The sequence below is a fragment of the Lagenorhynchus albirostris genome, chromosome 17, assembly GCF_949774975.1.
Source record: "Lagenorhynchus albirostris chromosome 17, mLagAlb1.1, whole genome shotgun sequence".
Lineage (NCBI taxonomy): Eukaryota > Metazoa > Chordata > Mammalia > Artiodactyla > Delphinidae > Lagenorhynchus > Lagenorhynchus albirostris.
The window spans coordinates 63366619-63389118 of NC_083111.1; the positions used below are offsets into that span (position 1 = coordinate 63366619).

Here is a 22500-nt window from a genome sequence, read left to right on the forward strand (position 1 = left end):
CCAAAGTCAAGTGAAGAATAATTTGTGAAACACAACTGTGGGGGTGTGGGGGCATTTAGTACATACAGCAAAACTTCCCACAAAAAAAAAACTGAAGGCATCAACGTCAACGTACTGCAGCAAAGGCTGACTGAAGTTTTCAACAATGATCGTTTGGTATCAGGAATAGTTCAACCCATGTTCTGCATACTTATTTAAGAAGACAAATTTCATAAATGTATATATGATTTATTAGAAATATGTTAGAAATTCATGTGTATATATAAAAGATTTTCATATAAAATGACTAATAACCAGGCTTGAAAGGGATTTAATTTTAGTCTTCTTGAAAACTAAGTTATCTAGAATATTGAATTTAACGCTCCTGCCCAATTCATGAGATGTTAAAATTTTAAAAAATATCTCCCCACCCCCAAATCCCAACTTCTTTTTGGCATTTAATGTTCTGTATTTCTAATTTAATCTTAATCCCAGAAAAATCTTTCATTTCTTCTCATGCACTTTATATAGTGAAACTTTTTTAAAAAATATGCTTAACCAAAGCCCTCAGAGACAAATCGTTAGTGGTTGGAAGTGAAGTACTTTAAAAACAAACATAAGAAAATCAATGAACTATTCTTAGGCACCATCCAATCACATCTTTTCTTCCAGTTTTAATCCATTAATCTGCAAATCTTTAAATAACAACAAAATCTTTTTCTCTCAACAATAATTTTTAAGTTTTGACATCAGACAAATCTAGGTTTTGCTCCTGGCCCTACCGCATATATGACCTTGAGTAAATCTGTTAGCTTTTATTAGCTTCTATCTCCTCAAATGGAAACTGAGATAATTATAGTGTCTATCTCAGAGGTCTGATGAAGATCATATTAATCAAGTTTTGGTACAGGTCATGGAACATACAAAAAACTAGCTATTATTACTGTTGTTATTATTTGCATTTATTCTGTCCTTAATATCTTCAGGGATTAAGATGTATGCTAGTCTTAATTGAAGACAATTATATCTTCAAAAAAAGAAATTCACGTGTAGGTGAAGAAAGCAATACTATAAGTGAAAGTCAAAACAAACCAGCAGATTAGGAAGGAAAGAATCTTACAAAATCTTTTTTAACAATATTCAAAAATGGAAAGAAAGTGTATCAGCTATAATGCATTCTTTAAAGAACTAATTTTTTTAAGGATTCTCAAATCATTTGAATGTTACTCTACTGACTTAAAGAGGAAAATTTTGCCTTCTTGATTTTTCACTATAAATCACCATTTGTAAATAAAACACTTGTGACTTTTTAAAATTTAATTAATTAATTAATTTATTTATTTTTGGCTGCGTTGGCTCTTTGTTGCTGCGCATGGGCTTTCTCTAGTTGCGGCAAGTGGGGGCTAATCTTCGTCATGGTGAGTGGGCTTCTCACTGCACTGGCTTCTCTTGTCATGGAGCACGGGCTCTAGGCACGCAGGCTCAGTAGCTGTAGCTCGCGGGCTCTAGAGCGCAGGCTCAGTAGTTGTGGTGCACAGGCTTAGTTGCTCCACGGCGTGTGGGATCTTCCTGGACAAGGGCTTGAACCCATGTCCCCTGCACTGGCAGGGAGATTCTTAACCACTGCGCCACCAGGGAGGTCCACTTGTGACTTTTTTTTTTTACTGTTGTAATGTTTTATTAAACTTCTCATGAATTCAACTTATCCTACAAGTTACATGTGTCATTATATGTGCTGTTCCTTCTGCTCGGAGTAACCTTCCTAGACTGGCCCTACTCAGACTGGGAAAATCCTATTGTTTATGACTCAGTTCGAGGGTCACATCTTATGTACAAAACTTCCCTGAGTGTCTCTCTATACCCTTGGAAGAAGGCACTACTTCCTCCGAATCTCCCTAGAAATTTGTGTATACATACCTCCACTTTAGCAGTTATGAATAACCTGTTTACCTATCTGATTTCCCCATTAGGCTGAATCCTTGAGGCCCCAGAATCAGACTGTGATATGCAGCAGTTCTTCAATAGACGTTTAATTTAAATGAAATTCCAGACGGCAACTACCATGCATTCTTTCTATGTAACGTGGTATACCGCCTAGCATAGCATATATTCTCAAAAACACTTGCTGATGGTTAGAATGATAACAAGTAAGGTGAAATAACTTTTGATGCATGGCATTCAATAGCAATTTACTAAATAAATGAATAAAACACACATAATGGTAAAAAAGAAAGAAGTCAAATTCATCAATGAACAAGTTATCCCAAGAGGAACTGTTTTCTGGGTATCACTTGATAAAAGAAAAAAGGAATAAAAATAAAATTGAGCTGTCAGACGTCACCAAAACAAAAGTTAGCTGAGTTCCCAAAATTTGATGTACTTCTATCTCCACGTTATAACAGCATACGGAACATTTAAAAACCAAGTAATCTTGGTTTTCATGTACTGATTATAATAAATCATGTTTGTATATTTCTTTCTCTATAAATTTCAAGTACAATGGACACAACAATGATTTCAGTCTAAATATTTCTTTAAAAACAAAATATCACTGGCTACTTTTATAATACTAAGGTATCTTACCTTATTTTTTCTGTTGTCATTGTACTTGATTAAGTCTAAAATAAATGTTAAGACTTCTTTGGGACAAAGGTTATGAACATCTCTCAATAAAGCCATTGCAACTGGCATAGTCTACAAAAAAAAAATTTTGTTTAATTTTCATTACTACAATTCAATGAAGTATATGCTGAAACAGGGTTACTCTGGGGCTGACACAGGTATCTGGATGGACTCCAACCCCCACTGATTCCTACCCCTCCCACTGGGAACATGTCTCAAACATGCTAACAAAGGAACTGAGTAGGAAACCAAGGGGAAAGCTGCATAACTGGATACACTCTGTAGCCCATTTGTCAGAAGAGGTATGTGTAATGTAAATTCAGTTCCGTGTTTTACAAGGGACAAGGTATGGGCTTTAACATTAGATAAGACCATTGTTCAACTTCTACACCACTGCCTATTAAGATGGATTATTATAGCTAGTTGCTTACTGGGCAGGAGTCTAGTTTCCTCACAACCATTTTCAGGATTAATGGATACAGTGGCTGGAGGCATGTGGCAGGCAGACAGTAGAGTTCAATCACCAGTCTGAGAAGATACTGATTCTCCAGTACCACTGCCCCATTCTCAGCCTAAGGAAAAATGGTAAATTATCTAAAATCCAGCTTAACTTTCTCCTCTCCAAATTTTCATAGGCAACTTTTCTAAGGAAGTAGAAGCCTGACTCACAGTGGTAACCTCTACCAGTAAAACCAAGCTATTCAAACTCGAGGCAGAACTACAGACAAATAGACATCACAGTCCCCAGTACACAGAGAGATTTGGACTACCCCGTCTTCTGATTCAAAATAACTATTCCCTCTAAGCTGGGGGACAGAAAGTAGCAGGACTCCTTTGCTTGCTTGAAGGACCAGAAGCAAGGGGACGGTCAGTGCTACAATAGTTACTATTAATGCTGTAAGAACTGAGGGAAAGTTTTTTTCCCATAGAAATAGGACTTAAATTTGATTTAAGCACTAATCCTCTCTCTCTCTTTTCTGCCACTAGAAGTATTATGTGAAAGGTGAACTAGTCTAAAAGCACTGCTTTTCCAATTTTTTTGACTGTAACCCACAGTAAGAAATACATTTACATCCCAACCTCACACACACACACACACGTCATGTATACAAAGTAAAAAATAAAACAAAAAAAACCTTACACCTACCCTTATTTCATGTGTCGCATTCTGATACTGCCTATTGTTTTCTTTTATTTAAAAAAAAAACTTCCAAATTGATTTCATGACCCCCCTAATTAATGGATCACAACTCCCAATCTGAATATTGATCTCAGGTATATGGAAGTACAATGGCATAATGAAGGGGACACATTCAGTAGTCAAAGAAATTAACTTGCTTTCAGACCATACCATATTCAGACCATATTGCCATAGTGAAATGGCAATAGAGAGCTGAGCAACATGTTCAAGTACTATGAAATGCTCGGTTCTTTAAAATAACAGGATGCCTCAGACTTCTTTGATCACACCAATATTGGCTTTTCCCAAACCCGATCTCCTGAATCTGTTCTGCTGATGAAATTCACTATCAATATGTCATGACTTCCACTCTCAGCATGTGGCTGGCTAATTCTTTTCACATTTCTCTCCATCACATACAAATCTCACCTTGCTTAACATTCCCCTCAACATCTATCATTTCATTTACTTTTAATCTGCTTTCTACCTGCCTCAGAAAAAGGAATGTTATCTTTTCTAAAATTAACCTCACAACTATGTCCCCACCCACTACTAATAACTTCAGAATTTGCTCTATCTTATGTTTTTTATATTTACCTGCTCCCAAGAGATGAATATTTCATCTCTGCTTCTCCACTGGTTCCTTTCTCTGTGCCAAACATGCCTCAAGCTTTTTCTCCCTCTATACAAAACAAAACCTGAAATGTCCTTTCTCAGCCTTGCTTTATCCTCAACCTGTCACCTTTCTCACACTCTTCAACACCAAATCATGAAAGAATAGGCTTCATTAGTTTTTTTCTACTTCAACTTTACTCCTCCTTCTAGTTAATCTAGTTAATCTAATCTGGGCCTTCATTACTAACTTACTCAAAATATTTTACAAATGATTTCCAAATTGCCCAAATGCTGACCACCCTGCCATTCCCACATCACTTCCTAAAACAGTGGCTCTATCACACCACCACTTTCTAAATTACCATTTGTAAAAAACTTGCTATTTGATAAGAATATAGTACGAAACACTTCACATGCTTGATATTATTTAATTTTAAAAAAAGATAAATTTACAGTTGAGTAAACTGAGGCTTAGAGAGTTAAGAAACTTGTCCTCTTGCAAACTGCTAGTAAGCAGCAGAGCTGGGACTGAAACTAGAGCTGTGTGCTGTATTGTCTCTGACTCAGAAATGCTGTCCACATCCTACAAGGATGGCCATCAGAAGGACCCACCCATACCTCCATCCCCCATGTAACCAACCAAAAAGTCAAATTATCCATTTCTACTTACTTTAGTATTAATATGGACAGTGACTTACTCGCACACAGTTCATAAAATCAATGAACAACTGAAACTTTGGAAAACATTTTAGGAGCAAAAAGAGAACACAGACAGAATCATTTATAAGAAAGTAAATAATATTTGAAGAGTCCCCAGGTTAAAATGAGATATACAGATATTGGCAAAAAACAATCATAAGAAAACTAGAAGGGAGACTGTACCTTCTGTAGAAAGTAACTTTGAAAGCTCATAAAGTTGTTTGTTTTCACAATGTTTGGACAAGTTTTACAACAAAACATCCTAGTGAAGAGTGACTTCATGGCTGGTGGTCCTGTCCATGTGCTCACCATTGAATTTGCAATCTGCAAGTAATTAGAAAATGAAGTAATTTGACCACCATGGAAAACATATTTTTAAATAAATAAAATAGCTTTCTAAAAGTTATCAATACAATCGGATTTATTTTTAACAATTTCAGTTCTTAGAAATTTAATACATTTTAGCTTCTCATGATCATTTCCAAGAAAATGTATATAAATACATTTATATATTTATAAATATATATAAACTCTACCTCCCCTAAAATTCTTATGTACACTTGTAACTGTTTTCAACAAGTTAGTTTCTAAACTGGAGCACTCTTCTTATGTTTTAAGAAAACTTGTTGGCAAAGACTTTATTCTGAGTAAGTTTTGTCCATTTAGGCAGATGCAGTTCTAAAGTTTTAAATTTATCAGATAGAAACATCACCATGGATTTTAAATAAGGCTTTTAAATCTACCCTAATTTAAAAATAAGCAAGTACAGTGCTACCACCTAAGTCTGTAAGAACACTTTACAAAAAAATCCACATCTTGCTATTGATACTTTTAGTGTATATAAAAATCATGTCTGAAAAGAATGAAATTATAATTAACTTCAAATAAGTCTATAATTTTACAGATGTCCTAAGAATTTTGCATGTGAGAATCATGAAGAACTTTATAGGAGCAATGAAATTACATCCTTAGCAGATGATTATCAAAGAAAATCACATTTTCCCTCATATATCTGAGTAGATGTAGGAATCAAACTGCTCACTAGTTACCATTAGAGATAAAACAAATCTAAACCATTATGATCTGTTGAAATGCTGGACAAGTGGATTTAGCAGGGAGGAAGGCAAGAGAGTTACTATATGGGAATGAACCTAGTACCAATATGCTTTTTAAATACCTGGAACCCAGTATTTCTGGCCAAATATTTGTCTGCATTTTCTGGCTTTCATTTGTTCTACCTTCAGGGGTTTTTTTTGTATCTAAAGAAAAATATGTAGTTTTCTTAATAAATTAACTTTTCTATTACGTTAAAATGATAGAACCTATCATTTTAAATTCCATATCCCTAATATTGATTACTAAGCTCAAACCAACAAGAAATCACCACCACAGTGGGATAATTAAGATGAACTGATTTCATGTACTACAATATAAAATATCACTCAAACCAAGGAATTTCTTACATTCTTTGCTTTACAATTCTTTGGTCGGCAATCCAGTAAAATGGGAAAATTCTCTTTGGTTTTAAACTCTCAGTTTCAGTTTAACAACTATAAAATTTTAGTGCATTATTTATTTTCAGGTCAAAACGTGTTTCTTCAAATCAGCCTTGTTAAAAGCATTTGGCAAAAGCTTTCAAGAGACCAACCACCAAGTAAAATTAAAGACTACGGTGAATTTTAATTCACCTTTAGAGATAATTTTGTTTTTTTAAAATACGCATCAGCCATCTTGTTTTCTTTCTACTGTACATAATCTCACCTTTGCAAGGCAGAAGCAAGCTGACATTCTCACGCGGTAGAAACACTGTTCCTGTTCTAATATGTCAGTTAGGGCAAGCCGAGATGCTGGAGTGGGGAACTTTTCCAAGGCCAAAATGGACTCTTGCTGTGCCACAACATCCCTCTCATAGCGGAGCTGATACTGCCACATAAAATCTGCTTGCTCAAATTCTACTTTCCTCAATACCGACATGTCTGGGTCTATCCTTATCCACAGCAAAGGAGAATCAGCACTGAAAGAAAATATAATTTTCTTTTTTATTTATTTTTTTAATTTCATATATTTATAAAAAACAGCATTTATTAACCAGATTCCCTTCTCCATGCAGTTTTACTGCGTTCATGTTTTTAAAGATCACGTTGACAATTTTCTCATTATGTTTAATATGAATTTCAAGTTTCTCACAATGTCTATCTATATGGACCCTTTTTTTAATAAATTTATTTATATATTTGTTTTTTTTTTGGCTGTGTTGGGTCTTCGGTGCTGCACGTGGGCTTTCTCTAGTTGCAGCAAGCGGGGGCTACTCTTCGTTATGGTGTGCAGGCTTCTCTTATCACGGTGGCTTCTCTTGTTGCAGAGCGCGGGCTCTAGGTGCGGGCTTCAATAGTTGTGGCTCGCGGGCTCTAGGCGCGGGCTTCAGTAGTTGTGGCTCGCGGGCTCTAGAGCTCAGGCTCAGTAGTTGTGGTGCACGGGCTTAGTTGCTCCACGGCATGTGGGATCTTCCTAGACCAGGGCTCGAACCCGTGTCCCTGCATTAGCAGGCGGATTCTTAACCACTGCGCTACCAGGGTAGCCCTATATTGATCTTGTTGAAACAAAAAAATCCATCTGAAAATATTAATTTGGGGATTTTGACTAGTGATTGTATGATGTGAAAAGGGGAAATTGGACCAAATTTCTTCATTTTACTTCCTAAAGTCTAATACTTGCCAATGGCTATAAATGCCACTCTTTATGAGACATCAATCTGTAACTAAAATAAACATTTCTTTTTTTTCTTAATTAACTAATTTATTTATTTGGCTGCATCCAGTCTTAGCTGTGGCACACGGGATCTTCGTTGCGGCATGCGGGATCTTTACTTGCGGCATGCAAACTCTTAGTTGCAGCATGCGAACTCTTAGTTGTGGCATGTGGGATCTAGTTCTCTGACCAGGGATCGAACCCAGGCCTCCAGCATTGGAAGTGCAGAGTCTTAGCCACTGGACCACCAGGGAAGTCCCAGATAAACTTATTTCTTATTAATTTATTAAATTGTTTAGCTGACTTATTTTTTAAAAAATGCTAGACTCATGATCATTTTTATCAAACAAAGTTCTGAAATCATAGTTCAGAGGTATAGCATAAATTTATCCTCATGTACCTCTCAAAGTAACAAGAACAGTTTTAAAAATCTAGTCTAGAGACTTCCCTGGTGGTCCAGTGGTTAAGACTCCACACTTCCACTGCACAGGGCTCGGGTTTGATCCCTGGTTGGGGAACTAAGATTTCTCATGCCGCCTGGGGCGTGGCCAAAAAAGAGAAAAGCAACCAGCCTAAAAATCTAGTCTAACACTCTTATCAAAGAACACCACCTGAAATATAAACTCAATTCAACAAATACTACTGGGTACTTACTACAGGCAAGGACTTAATATGGAAAGATTATATAAACTGTGTAATAAATAGAAGTGATATTTGGTAACCAAGTTAGTAAATAATTACAGATGTTTTATAAAAACTACACAGGCACAATATGGATGGGCGAAATAAACTCTGAGCTACATTATATTTAAAAATAAAATGCCTGTCAATCAATAAATATTACCACAAAATTTTTACAATGATATTTAAATTGTTTTTTGCAAACATAGCAAGTCTCAAAGTGCCCTGGGGCTTTGTCCAAAGACAAAGAAAACCAATAACATCTGAGAACTCACTGGAAATGCAAACTATCACGACCCACTAGTGAAGAGCTGGGTCAGAAACTGAATTTTAAGAAGATTCCCCAAGTGACTTACACGCACTTCAGTTTGAGAAGCAATGCTCTAGAGGCCACGAGGGAAGCAAGAAAACTAATTCAAGGCTACTTCCTCTGAATTTCACCTGGGCCAGGCTAGATTCACTTTTCTCTCTTTGATTAATTATAATTTTATGTTAAAATTTGTTTTCAACATAAGGTTTTTATTGCCTTCTAAAAGTATTAAATGTACTAATTTCAGGACATTTACATACTTTTAAATGTAAATATATTACAAGACAAATGAGAATGCAGAAAATGTTATATCCTTAAACTTAAGTAACTAACTTACTCCATTGCAGAAAGATCCATGTCAACTTCTTCTCCATTCATCAGTGGAATTTTTTTCTTCTTATTCCTACATTTAAGGAAAAGTAAGTCTGAAAATTGTGACATTTCCAATTCTGAAAACAGATAAAGAGCAGCTGAAGTTCAAATTAAGAATTTCACATAGTGTTGAAAGATATCCTAAGGAGGAAGAGATAGAAAATGTAATGGAATTTAAACACCACAAAACCTGTCTATTTTGAAACTGAAGGGAATGAAGTAAATGATATTAAAATGTCTTCCTGATCAAAGTTTAACAAAAATCAGAAATATACAACTAAATGTTAACTTAAAACATATATATATTCCCAAAAACTGGTACCTGGAAGTTTTATACAGAAAGATAAGAGATCTACCAAATAAGGAAATCCTTTATAAAAAAATGAAAAAATAACCAGGCCTGAAATGAGACATGAATAATTCTGAACATGTTATGTACATGCAAGGTGCTGTCCTATATGAAATAAAGCAAGTGGTAAACCACAAAACATCTTAACAGTACTAATTAATATGTATAATTAATTAATATGCACAAGATTTAAGATAAGCCAAAACAAAAGCAACTGCTTCCATGCAAATTACTCCTGAATCATAAAATCTACTGGACACTACACTAAATGCATGGTCACATGAGGACAAAATAGGAAAAGAGAGCACAGTCTTTTTATGTTCCTCACACCAAAGGATACATAAATGATGTGCTATTACTACAGAGAAAACAAAACAAAGGAAATATTATGAAAAGGGTAGCAATCAGATGTTCTCAATTTCAAAGGTGCACAGGACAAAAAGAAGAAGAATTTCACTTTGAACTAAGAAAGAATTTTCACAGAGAATGATTACAGAGATTTCAGAATCAAGTTCTCTAAACGCCTTTAAAATCAACTGACATTCTTGTCTGTGTGAGATAACCTAAGTATAGTCATAAGTATAAGACTTCTGTCCCTGAAATTTTGATATTACTACACATTCCTTTCACTATTCAGAGCATATGCTAATAGCTGAATTAAAAAACAAAAAAAGTGGTAAAGAAAAAATATATTAAACAAAAGATGAACCATTGGACATTTTTTAAGTAAACTGGTAACGTGCCTTTGAAAGACATCAAGAATGTTCTTTCAGGGCATGGTGATACAGAGAAAAGGGAGAGTAAAGGAGACGTAGTAAAGAAGATGCAGGGGCTTTTCGTGACATATGTATTCAGCTACTCTCCTTATAGTCAATGATCATTTCCCCAATATTTTCTATAGACATTAATCAAATGAGACTAATAAGAATGAACCTAAGAGATTTGTCTTGAAGTTTTCCTGGCTCCAAAAACTCGAACTTCCATTCCACTTCCCCGTCCCTACAAAATAAGGATTCCCAAACCTAAATTTTAAAATTAATTATTTAATTCTAAGGATACAAATGTTGTCAAGAACAGAAAGCAAATAAAGAATGTTTGGGGACTTCCCTGGTGGCACAGCGGTTAAGAATCTGCCTGCCAATGCAGGGGACACGGGTTTAAGCCCTGGTCCGGGAAGATCCCACATGCCGCAGAGCAACTAAGCCCGTGCACCACAACTATTGAGCCTGTGCTCTAGAGCCCACAAGCCACAACTTCTGAGCCCGTGTGCTACAACTAATGAAGCCTGCACACCTAGAGTCCACGCTCCGCAACAAGAGAAGCCACTGCAATGAGAAGCCCGCGCACAGCAACGAAGACCCAACACAGCCAAAAATAAATAAATTAAAAAAAAAAAAAAAGAACGTTTGGTAATACTAACTTGAAGTAAAAGGGGGGGAAATACTAGATAACATGTTCTCTACTTAAAAATTAGGTATACATTAGGGTTTTTATTTTGGCATTTTAATCTGTGAGACTGAAGTTTATAGTTATGATCCAATGCCTACCTTCTGCTTTTGGAATGGCAGGGTATATCATGTTTAAGACTGTTTTCTTCAATTTGCAATGTATGATTGAAGGATCCATCTAACTCCTGTACTGTCACTTTAAGTGGTCCCTTTAAAAAGAAACATACTGTTCAAAGATAGTACTAGAAAAAAAACCAATGTGTGTTCTTATGTGTACAGGTATATATATCAAGATATAATATAACACTATACAAGACCTCCATGTGGAGACACAGAAAGGCAGCTGGTACCAGAGCTGGGGATAATTGGGAGAATTTGTTTCCTCCAAGATCTGTATCAGCAACCCTCTTCTCCCTTCCCTGACGGTGTTTTCTCAATTTCATTCTTTGCAAACAAAATCTCACTATGAAACTTCCAACCAGCTCCCCAACCATAAACCCTTCCTTTATTTAAACTGGCGAGAAAGCAGTGCAGGAGGCCATTTTGGAAAAAAACCTTACCACATATTTCTGAGTTCCAGGAGATGTATAATCTTGTTTTATTTCCAATTCCAAGACATTTCGTTTTCTATTAAAGGCAAAACTTCCATAAAATTTTACCACTCCGCTCTGGTCTCTGAAGAATTGTAAAGGAATTTTTGCATACTAAAATAAATACGTACTAAACAAAATAAATTATTCATTAGGGTAGTAATAATTTTCAAATGCATTCCCCCCGGTTCAAAGCTTAAGAGCGTACTCCACTCTAAACCAGGTGGCAAAGTATTCAAAATTCTTGTGAAAAATGTTTCCCCAGATTTAAAAAGAAATTCTGAAACATTAAGAAATTAGTTTTTTTGAAAGAAGCAAAACCACTCTACTGGGTTATTAATATAGTGCCTTGAAATGAAAAAAATGTAACAATTGAAAAGTTCCAAGATACCACTCAAATTGTGCCAACCTCTAACCGCATCTAGAAGTCACCAGACCACTGCATCTTACAAGTAATCCTACAGGCCTGTCTGGTGGATTATTTACCTCCCTCACCATCAAACCTATTGCTATACTCACAGACTAAAAGGTACTTTAAAATTATGCCAAATTTTACAAATACAGATGTGTATGTATGTGTGTCTCAATACTTAGTAGGCACCTTAGAGGAAATGATTTACAGTTCCTGGTTATTTCTACTATTACTTACCTCCTTTCATCCCGCAAAGCCCTTTTCTTCCTCCTTCCCCTTATACACATAACCTTCCCTCCTTTGCTGAACTGCTATTGAAAAGGATACACCCACTGCTTTATTAAAGGCTGGATGTCTTTGCCAGAGACATTCGAGATGGATTTCAAAAATCCAGATGTGGAAACCAACATCTGACTCCACATATGTGACTGGAACTTCTGAGATGAAGCAGTACTAGCCAAACTTAGCAGTTTATTGAAAACCTGCAAGAATCAAAGTATCATTTAGTTTGTATAAGATAATATACATTGCTTGCAATTCTGTACTATTCCCACTTTGCATTATAACTTTATTACAGACAATTACAGAAGACAATTTCACATTTACTTCATTGATTGTTTTAATTAAAGACTATTAGCAGTGGAAGCATGAAAAGATTTAAACAGCCAGACTATAAAATCATTCTTCCTCTAAATATAATTGAATTTTAATGACATCCTGGCCAGACAATGAATACTGTGTTTTTAAGAGCTATAATACTATACAACACCTATAACATATTGTGCTACGAGCTTTACATAGGAACTATACGTTCTTTAAGAAGTTGAGAACACTCATTTGCATTTATACCACTCTAAGAAGTGAACCGGCTCTTTACAGACCACATCTCATTTAATATTCCTGTTCTTTAAAGGCAAGATAAAGGACAGAAAGATTCAAGAAACTTAACTTTAAGGCAAATTTAAAATGTTTTTTAAAAAAAGATTACTAAAAAGTTATTTTCCACTTACCTCTAAGAATATTATCAATGGAAAAAGAATAGCTGAACATTTATAATACAACTGGCTTTCTATTACCTCAACTAGTACATATCAACTATTTCCGCCAAAACTTGCTTAAGACATATGGCAGAATTTAGCGATAGCAAAAATAACCATCTTTTAGATAAATGTGCTTTTTTCTATTGAAAATATTTGTAAATGGCACTTCATCCTTAATATTCTAAATAATGCCAAACACAAAATCATAGCATAAACAGGTTTTACTTTTAACCTCACATTTTAGTTTTATCTTCATAAAAATCCTGCATTAAGTGGGTCAAGTATTCATACCCACTCTACATCTGAGGAAACACAAACAAAAAGAACAGGTTACTTACTGGGCAAACGGCTAATTGGATGCCCTGACTCCTATTCTACAGAATAGTATTCAGATTATATACATATAGAACAGATCTTTCTTTACAATTGTTAAGTTCTTTAATACTTACTTGTAACATAAATTCCATACTGATCCTGTTTTCAATCAATCTCATCACAAGGTGAGCTTTACACTGAAACATAGTGTAGTATTCCCAGGAAAGCGTATGTGGATGCTTTATGGAAAAGTGTAGATGGGATGCTGGACTAAAAAAATAAACAGATTTGTTTAATATAACAAATTTGAATTAAATAAACAATAAATTTCATAGCTATATCAAGACAATAAATCAAAAACCTCATGGGAATACCTTAGCAGTTTCCTTAATATGAGAGCAACGAAGACTAGGAAACATCTAAAAATAACTTAACTAGACATAAAGGAAAATCTGAATGAACAGAAACACATGCCAACCTCCTGGTAGGAAGACACAATAGTGTAAATATTTCAATGCTTTCCAAATTCATCCATACAATCAATGCAATTCCAATCAACAGCCCCAGGTTAAAGCATATACAAAAAACATTCAAGATGGATTACATATCTTAAACAAAAACAACTATAAAAGTACTAGAAGAAAATAAAGGAAAAAAATTTCTTTCATAATTTTGGGGTGGGAAAAATCTTCACAAGGAAAAATATAAAATCCAGAGGACATATAGACCAGACTATGTAAAAATTAAAAATTCTGACATGAGATCATCAGTAAATTAAAAGATAGGTACAGTCTGTAGAAAATATTTACAACATACATGAACATTTAAGGTGTTTATTATTTCAAATAATGCTACAGTGATTATCTTTTCATACATGTGCAGTATTTCTGTATGGCAAATATCTAGGAGAATAATTTCTATATGATAACATACTCAGAAGTTGAATTGCTGAATCTAAAAATTACCCATTTTAAAATTCTGATTGGTACTAACAAATTACCCTTCAAAATCAGTGTACCAAATTATACTCTCACAATCAACGTGTAAGAATAGTCATTACACTTCCTTAAAAAAGCATGGCATACTGAAATATAAAATTTTGTAATTTGATATTTGAAAAATTACTTTTTTTTTTTTTTTTTTTTTTTGCAGTACACGGGCCTCTCACTGTTGTGGCCTCTCCCGTTGCGGAGCACAGGCTCCGGACGCGCAGGCTCAGCGGCCATGGCTCAAGGGCCCAGCCGCTCCGCGGCATGTGGGATCTTCCCGGACTGGGGCACGAACCCGTGTCCCCTGCATCGGCAGGCGGACTCTCAACCACTGCACCACCAGGGAAGCCCGAAAAATTACTTTTATACTCCACTATTACTTCTGGGCTTATGGACAGCAATATGAAAAAGGTTAAATAAATTCCAAGGTATAATGGAATACTATATAGCATATAAATAGAACAAAGTAAATTCACATACAGTCACACAGAATGCTTGCCAAAATACAGATACGGTTAATTTTTAAAAAAAAGAGAAGTACACAGTAACACGCATGACTAAATTGTATTTTGTAACTGCCATATACACATAAATAAAGACCAGAAAAAAAAAGAGGTCTGGAATATACCAAATTTATAATCAGGTTATCTCCAAGGAGAGGAAGTGATGGGAGTGAGAAGTGGTAACTAAAAAAGATCTTTTACTTTTTACTCCACATGCTTCTGAACTGTCTTGTTTTGAATCTCTTCAAAGAGCATGCGTTCATGTGTTGCTTTTATACATAAATTTTGAAAATCAAACATACAAAAGGAACTAAATAAATGGACAGAACAAAGGTAAAAGCATTTAGTGTAAATAATTATTTACACACAATGGGAATGCTCTAATTATATGCTGGGAAACTGCCATACAGCAGGCAGTCAAGAGAAGAAAGTGAAAGGAACTAACATTTTAATGAGTGCATAACTATGTATAAAGCTTTACCTCAAGTAATCCTGGCAACCAACATGGTTAAGATGGATAATCGTTGTTTTACACGTTAAATCACACACACTCACAAAGGTTATACAATTTTCTAGGCTCACAAAAATCAGTAACTACAAAAATCCAAGTCTGTCTAACTCCAAATTCCTATGCCTTGCCACTGACCTAATCTTGTCTCAGTGACCATACTTCCACCAAAGAAAAGACTACTGATTATACAACTTGCAGTTTCTTAACCTTTGTTGTACTTTTAGACACTTGGGTAGTCTGGTTAATCCTACGGACCACAGAAAAAACTGCTTTTAAATGTGCACAATAAAATACACAGGTTTACAAAGGAAACCAATTATAATGAAATACAGTTATCAAAATATTTTTTAAAACTATGACATTACCAACATATGTGCTAGTTTATTAATGCATTAAATAACAAGACCTAGCAGTGGTCTACTGTACTAATTTTATGGTAATGAGTGCAAAGAATATTTCAAGATACTTGCTAACAATTAAAATGTGACAAGAAAACATCCACGATTTCTACTGTTGACAAAGTCACAGCACTGTCTGTTACCTACAGTCATAATTAAAAGAAATATAAAATTTCAGTTAATGGTGAGTAAAAAATACAGAAAAACTTTCCCATCCAATTCAATCCATATTCCCTTAGGGAATTAATGGACCCTAGAACAAATAAGAATCCCTGCTAGTACCATTATGTTGTTATAAGTGGTTGTCTCAGTGACTTGCTAAAAAATAGAAAGGGAAAGAAAAGAAGGAAAGTGAGAAAAAGGGAAATAAAAGGAAAGGGGGGGGGCTTCCCTGGTGGCGCAGTGGTTGAGTCCGCCTGCCGATGCAGGGGACACGGGTTCGTGCCCCGGTCCGGGAAGATCCCACATGCCGCGGAGTGGCTGGGCCCGTGAGCCATGGCCGCTGAGCCTGCGCGTCAGGAGCCTGTGCTCCGCAACGGGAGAGGCCACAACAGTAAGAGGCCCGTGTACCGCCAAAAAAAAAAAAAAAAAAAAAAAAAGAAAAGGAAAGAGTAAATAAGTATCTAGGTAGCTGACCATTCAGATAAACAGGTATAGGTAGGATGTGTTGATGCTGAAATCATCTACTTAGCCTTTTCTATTATTTTTAAACATTTATGAGAATAGTACAATATATTAGCATTAGGAAATTAACATGAAAAAAGAAAAAAGCTTTATTATTTTTAGTCTTTTTTTAATGCTTAAATCCATTTACAGTCATCACATGCAATAGTAATGAAAGGAGTAATTAGAATACTACCGATGTCTATGGGCTCAGTATTATTACAGACCATTATTAACACTTCTTTGGCCTGTGTGGGCCTCGATACACGTACAAGTGATCCTAAAAGACTAATCCCATAAAACAAGGTTTGTAGTATCTCTGAACAATAAACATACTTATCCTTCTCTTTTCCTCCACCAAATATGGGATGTAATAAAACTCCACCAGTTTTTAGTTCATACGCCACTATTTTGTCCAGCTCCTTAAAAAGACATAAAAATAGGGGTCAGTGAAAATTATTTTACATATCAAATTTTAGAATTCAACTGTGGTTTCCAATTTCCTGGAATCAGAATGTAAATTTCTGAAGATAAATGAAATGTATTTGAAGGGTAGTTTATGTTATAAACAAAGCAGACTACACAACTGGCCGAATGATAGAGCCAAAAAACCTTCTCTACTTTGTGACTTTAGGGCTGGCCAGTAGCCTGGCAAGTTTTCCTAATGGCTCTCCCCAACCTCTCTGACCTGTTCTCCAAGTTTATTTCTTCCTTCTCTGTATTTTGCTTCTGGTGGAGGATTTAAGCAAGTAAAAACAAATAGGGATAAAATTATGACAGGATCTATAATTTTAAAACTTCTCTAGTTTTCTTTAATATGACAGATCAAAATGAAAAAATAAAAGTTTAAGTGGAAAAAGACAACACAACTGTGCTGGAAATTCATGACTAGTTTAGGTAACATACAAGCAGTACAGAGAAGGGGGAAAAATCATAATGAAGTGGTTAAAAGCCGGGTTTGAATCCTGGCTCTACTACTTACTAGCTGTGTAACTTTAGCCAAATAACTTAACCTCTCTGTGCCTCAGTTTCCTTATCTGTAAAATACAAATAATAAGAGTAGTTAGGAGGATTAAGATAGTTACTATTTATAAAATGTTTGTAACAGTGCCTGAAACACTTTAAGTTTTTGAAATTAAAAATGGACTCTTCAGTTCTAGATGTATGAATCTTTCATAGTTCTCGATATTTGAAATCTTTTGCAATTACTTTTTGGCTTACTTAAGTTTAGGTTTAGATGGTGAAGGTATATAAAATGAGAAAAGGAGGATAGAGGGGGTCTATTTAATGAGGCTATTAAAGGCTGAAATTTTTCCCCCTGAGAGGTAAGAAGACAAACATGATATGATTAAAATGTATATGAACAGAATGGGCTAGGCAAAATACAACTGACTTTCTCTTTTTGGCCAAATCTTTAAATAATGGGAAAAGATGTGAAAATGACAGAGAACATAAATACACTGAAGGACTAGCCAACATACAATAAGTACTTATTATGATGTAGGCACTATGCACATTACACGTATAACGTCTCACAATCCCTGTCCATACTAGTAGTAGCAGTAGATACTACTAGTAGTAGTAGATACTACTACTACTTTACTCTCCTTATACAAAAGACGCTTGGCAAGATTAAGCAAAATCATAAATAAAGCTTGTGAATGTCTGAAGCAAAATGAAAAGTAAACTGACTCCAGAATCTAGGTTCTCAGCCTAAACAAATTTAGAAAGCACAAAATTACATTAAAAATGACTACTATGAGGAGCTGGAATATATCTAACAACTAACTTGATGTTTAAGGAACTTAAATATTCTCGTCCTTAGCAAAAAAGTCTTTGGAGGCCAACACTGACAATGGAAAGCAGATAAAATAGACCATTAGTCTTTCTCTGTAAAATGATTCTCATTTTGCTGGAAAAACTCAAGGACTTTCAAATGACAGTAAGTATTTTATAGTTACTAAAAAATAAAGGACACATGACTTGAAAATCTGGAGAACACTAACATGTCTTATTGACTTCTAAGTGGAAAATGGATCTAGTTGCTTTTACCTCTTTAATCCAATGGCGATATTCATTAACACCAAAAGTTTTTTTCATCCAGAGACCATAAATATAGCCTGAAATTCCCTTCAATACCCATTCATCAGACCTAAGCAAAAAGTCAAATAATAATACATTATTTTATATATTTTTAATATAAATAAAATATAATAAATTTTATTATTTTAATAATAAAAATTCTTCAGATATTTTTGGCCAAAGGCCAAAGAGGGTAACAGAACAAGCATTAGCATGTACTTCTCTGCCTTCTTAAAGAAAATGAAAGTTATCAAACCATTTGGTTTTCCCACTTCCTCTGACTGAATTCTGCCTATCCATTCATTGTACCTTCTTCACATCTGGCATCAACTTAATTATAAGACCACTTTATACTCTTGGTTCAAGGTACCTATGTTTGTGCTTTGCTCTGGCAGTGCTGCTTCCCTTATACCCAAGTCTGCCCATACTGTCTGCCTCTAAGGAAAGAGGTGCCCATAGCCAGGACCATACTGCTCAATTCTTTCTCTTTGTTTTTTGATTGATTGATTTGATTGATTGATTTATGGCTGCGTTGGGTCTTCGTTGCTGTGCGCGGGCTTTCTCTAGTTGCAGCGACCGAGGGCTACTCTTCATTGCGGTGCCTGGGCTTCTCACTGTGGTGGCTTCTCTTGCTGCAGAGCACGGGCTCTAGGCACGCAGGCTTCAGCAGTTGTGGCTTGCGGGCTCTAGAGCGCAGGCTCAGAAGTTGTTGCGCACGGGCTCAGCTTCTCCGCGGCATGTGGGATCTTCCCGGAACAGGGCTCAAACCCGGGTCCCCTGCATTGGCAGGCGGATCCTTAACCACTGTGCCACCAGGGAAGCCCCAATACTGCTCAATTCTTAAAAGTCCACATTCTTTTATTACCAATCCCATGCATAATTATCAGTGAGATTCTAAGACCTCAAGTTTAATTACTTATTTTTTAGTTTCTTACGTGGAAAGGCAATGACACCTTTCATTCATTTATTCGTATGTTTATCCATTCATTCATTCGTTCATTAAAACATTTTGTCTATCATGTTCCGGATACTATCCTTTAATGAAACTATGTCTTAGGAAAATTACAAATCAAGAGGCCTTACCCTCCACCCTTTCCCCTCCAGAAAGAAAGAAAAAGACACCAAGACTTACATACTATATATTATAATCATAAGTTATAGTCTTAAGGGAATTTTGTCTATTTCTTCAAATTCACCTCAAGTTTAAAAAAGAAAATAAAGTGTTGTATTTCTCACATCTTCCAAGTAAATTAGTACAAATCTAGGAACTAACAGGAAAATCCCTATAGCATCATCACTATTGTAGAGGACCATTATTTTACCTTAAGTATTACCAATTGCACTGAATACTGACATCAGAATTCTAACTATAGTTCTCTGTACACTGAAGTCCTTGTATCTACAGTATTTATTTAGTTCTTTAAGAAACTGATGTTATCAAAATTCTTACCTTATTCTTATTGCATATTACAAAATTAACTCTATTGATATACTGAGGACACGGCCAAAAATTTAGGATGAAATTTATACTGATTACTTTTCTTTAAATATATATAATAGTGTCTGTTAATTATCTGCAGTTAGGACAAAGTTCAACTTACACTGCAGGAAAAGAAAATAAAAATAAACTTTCCTGATTCTTCTCAGTAGTTGTAAACTTTGAAATTACTCACCAAGACATTCTGGATATGAAACATCCAAAAAACTGCTGGGCCAAGGACTGGGCTAAACACCTTCTAGTCAAAGGTGTCTCATCTATAATCATGGCACTGTGTAACAGATTTGTGCTGGAATTTAAAAGAAGAGACAGCTCATTATAACCAAGAAATAAATAATTATTCAATCAAAATAAAATAATCACACTTTTAAAATAACAGAATTCAATTAACACATAAAAGAGAAAAACCAGAATACTGTCCCCAACAGCTTTTACAATTTTAGTTGAAATTCATAATCTTAATAACTTTTGTTTAAAGCAAGGACTGTAATGTTTCCCACTTATTTCCATGAAAAATATAAATACCTTTTTAGGAGGGTAGGGGGTTGTAGCATCAATCAGAAACTGATATGTTAAGCAGAGACTAATCTTTTTATGAAGGGTTCTTCTACTTTCAAAAATCTTTTCCTAATAATACTTTAATGTTTTGTGCTATATTATTTACTTTCAAATGCACTGACCCATCAGATTGTCTAAACAACTCGGAAGAATGCAAGAACACTATTATTATGTCCATTTTACAGAAGAGAAAATAGACCCCCCCAAAAAAATGACTGACCCTGAGACATATAACTTCTAAATTTGGCACTTTTCAAGGAATGAAAGAAGGGAGGGAGGTAAAGAGGGTAAAAGAAAAAAGAAATAAAACTTTCTTTCTTTTTTTTTTGCATACAAATTTCTGATGATATCAATAAATTTTTAAATAGTGCTAGGACAAAAGCCTCACTAGATACCCATATAGTAACTTGCATCATTTTTGTTTTTAATGCATAAGCCAAAAAGAGACTAAAACACATATGTAAAAAATTAGTATCAGTTAATTCTGGATAAAGATACTATGAATCTTTTGGGTTATTTTGAAATGTTCCTCTTTATGCTTTTCTACATTTTTCAATTTTGAAAACACTGGATTTTCTACAAAGCCAACCATAACTAAATTGAAGGGAAAAGGTTCAAACTGCATCTTAAAATTGATCACAGGGGCTTCCCTGGTGGTGCAGTGGTTAAGGATCTGCCTGCCAATGCAGGGGACCCGGGTTCAAGCCCTGGTCTGGGAAGATCCTACATGTCGCGGAGCAACTAAGCCCGTGTGCCACAACTACTGAGCCTACGCTCTAGAGCCCGCGAGCCACAACTACTGAAGCCCGTGCACCTAGAGCCCGTGCTCTGCAACAAGAGAAGCCACCACAATGAGAAGCCTGCACACCACAACGAAGAGTAGCCTCCGCTCCCACAACTAGAGAAAGCCCGCGCACAGCAACAAAGACCCAACGCAGCCAAAAATAAATAAATTAAATAAATAAATAATTTTAAAAATTGATCACAAAATAAATAACCTATCTTCACATCATTAACCTAATTTAGGCCTTTTGAATTTGGATACAAACCTAAAAATGCTCATGGAAGCATAAGCAGCCACTTCAACATAAGCCTCATCGATGAATACAGTCTTAAAACAAGAATATGGGTATCGACATGTAAGAATTTCTTCATAAAATTCAAAAACTTCATGAAGATACGACGTGGTATGTTTAAGCAATGGAAGAAGCTGAGGTAAACAAAAATGAGTAACCTAAAAATAAAAAGCAGGGAACAAGATCATTAAATAAAAGAGTTAACTGAAATCTTAAATTTCCTAAATATCTCAGTTATAAATGAAGCTGCATATAAATCCCTCCCCCCCACCTTTTTTTTTTTAACAAATCCATGGCACTGAGAGAAAATACTGGTATGAAATTAGTGACTATTTACTATGCTTACAAAATATTCATTACACTTAAGACTTAAATTCATGATGGATTATAAGTCTGAAATGCTTAGATCCAATGAAAATAATAACTTTGGTTCCAAATTAAAGTTTCTTTTGCATATGCATACAAAACAATCTAAATTTCCAAGGTTTATTGTAAACCTGCCTTTGATTCATAAATATCTAACCTAGTGAATACTGCACATCATAGTACTATCTTAAATAATTAACAGTCATTATACTATCTTCAGTACATATAAAAAACAATATGAAAACTGCAGGGAAGCTTACTGGTAGTGAGGAGATAAGAAATATCAGCAACAGAAATAATTACATCTTACATTACATCCCACTTTGGACACAGACACTCAAATATCACATACTGTCTCACTGTCTCTTATTATGATTCTGTGCCAAATGAACAACATCAATAATGACATATCACTCTGACTAGAATGACTCAGCAAGGTTTCATGAAGACTACAATTGTGCTAATCTTTATGAATTGAACAAAAGTTTCATAGGTA

The 22500-nt window shown here is 35.1% G+C and overlaps 1 protein-coding gene across 4 annotated transcripts in view; it reads right to left on the reverse strand.

Annotated features, from left to right (window-relative positions):
• The window catches only part of TAF2 (TATA-box binding protein associated factor 2), an 80781-nt gene that overhangs the window by 37618 nt on the left and 20663 nt on the right, over window positions 1-22500 (reverse strand). For all 4 annotated transcript variants that reach the window (XR_009536393.1, XM_060127847.1, XM_060127846.1 and 1 more), the window contains 12 exons: window positions 21612-21796; window positions 20180-20293; window positions 18477-18576; window positions 16761-16846; window positions 13495-13630; window positions 12333-12487; window positions 11564-11678; window positions 11103-11212; window positions 9172-9237; window positions 6857-7109; window positions 5279-5419; window positions 2563-2673 (listed from right to left, as the gene is read on the reverse strand). Coding sequence is in view for 3 of the 4 variants with exons in the window: in XM_060127847.1 (XP_059983830.1) it covers window positions 2563-2673; window positions 5279-5419; window positions 6857-7109; window positions 9172-9237; window positions 11103-11212; window positions 11564-11678; window positions 12333-12487; window positions 13495-13630; window positions 16761-16846; window positions 18477-18576; window positions 20180-20293; window positions 21612-21796 (1572 nt within the window). In the remaining variant the exon portion in view is untranslated. The remainder of the gene's footprint in view (window positions 1-2562; window positions 2674-5278; window positions 5420-6856; window positions 7110-9171; window positions 9238-11102; window positions 11213-11563; window positions 11679-12332; window positions 12488-13494; window positions 13631-16760; window positions 16847-18476; window positions 18577-20179; window positions 20294-21611; window positions 21797-22500) is intronic.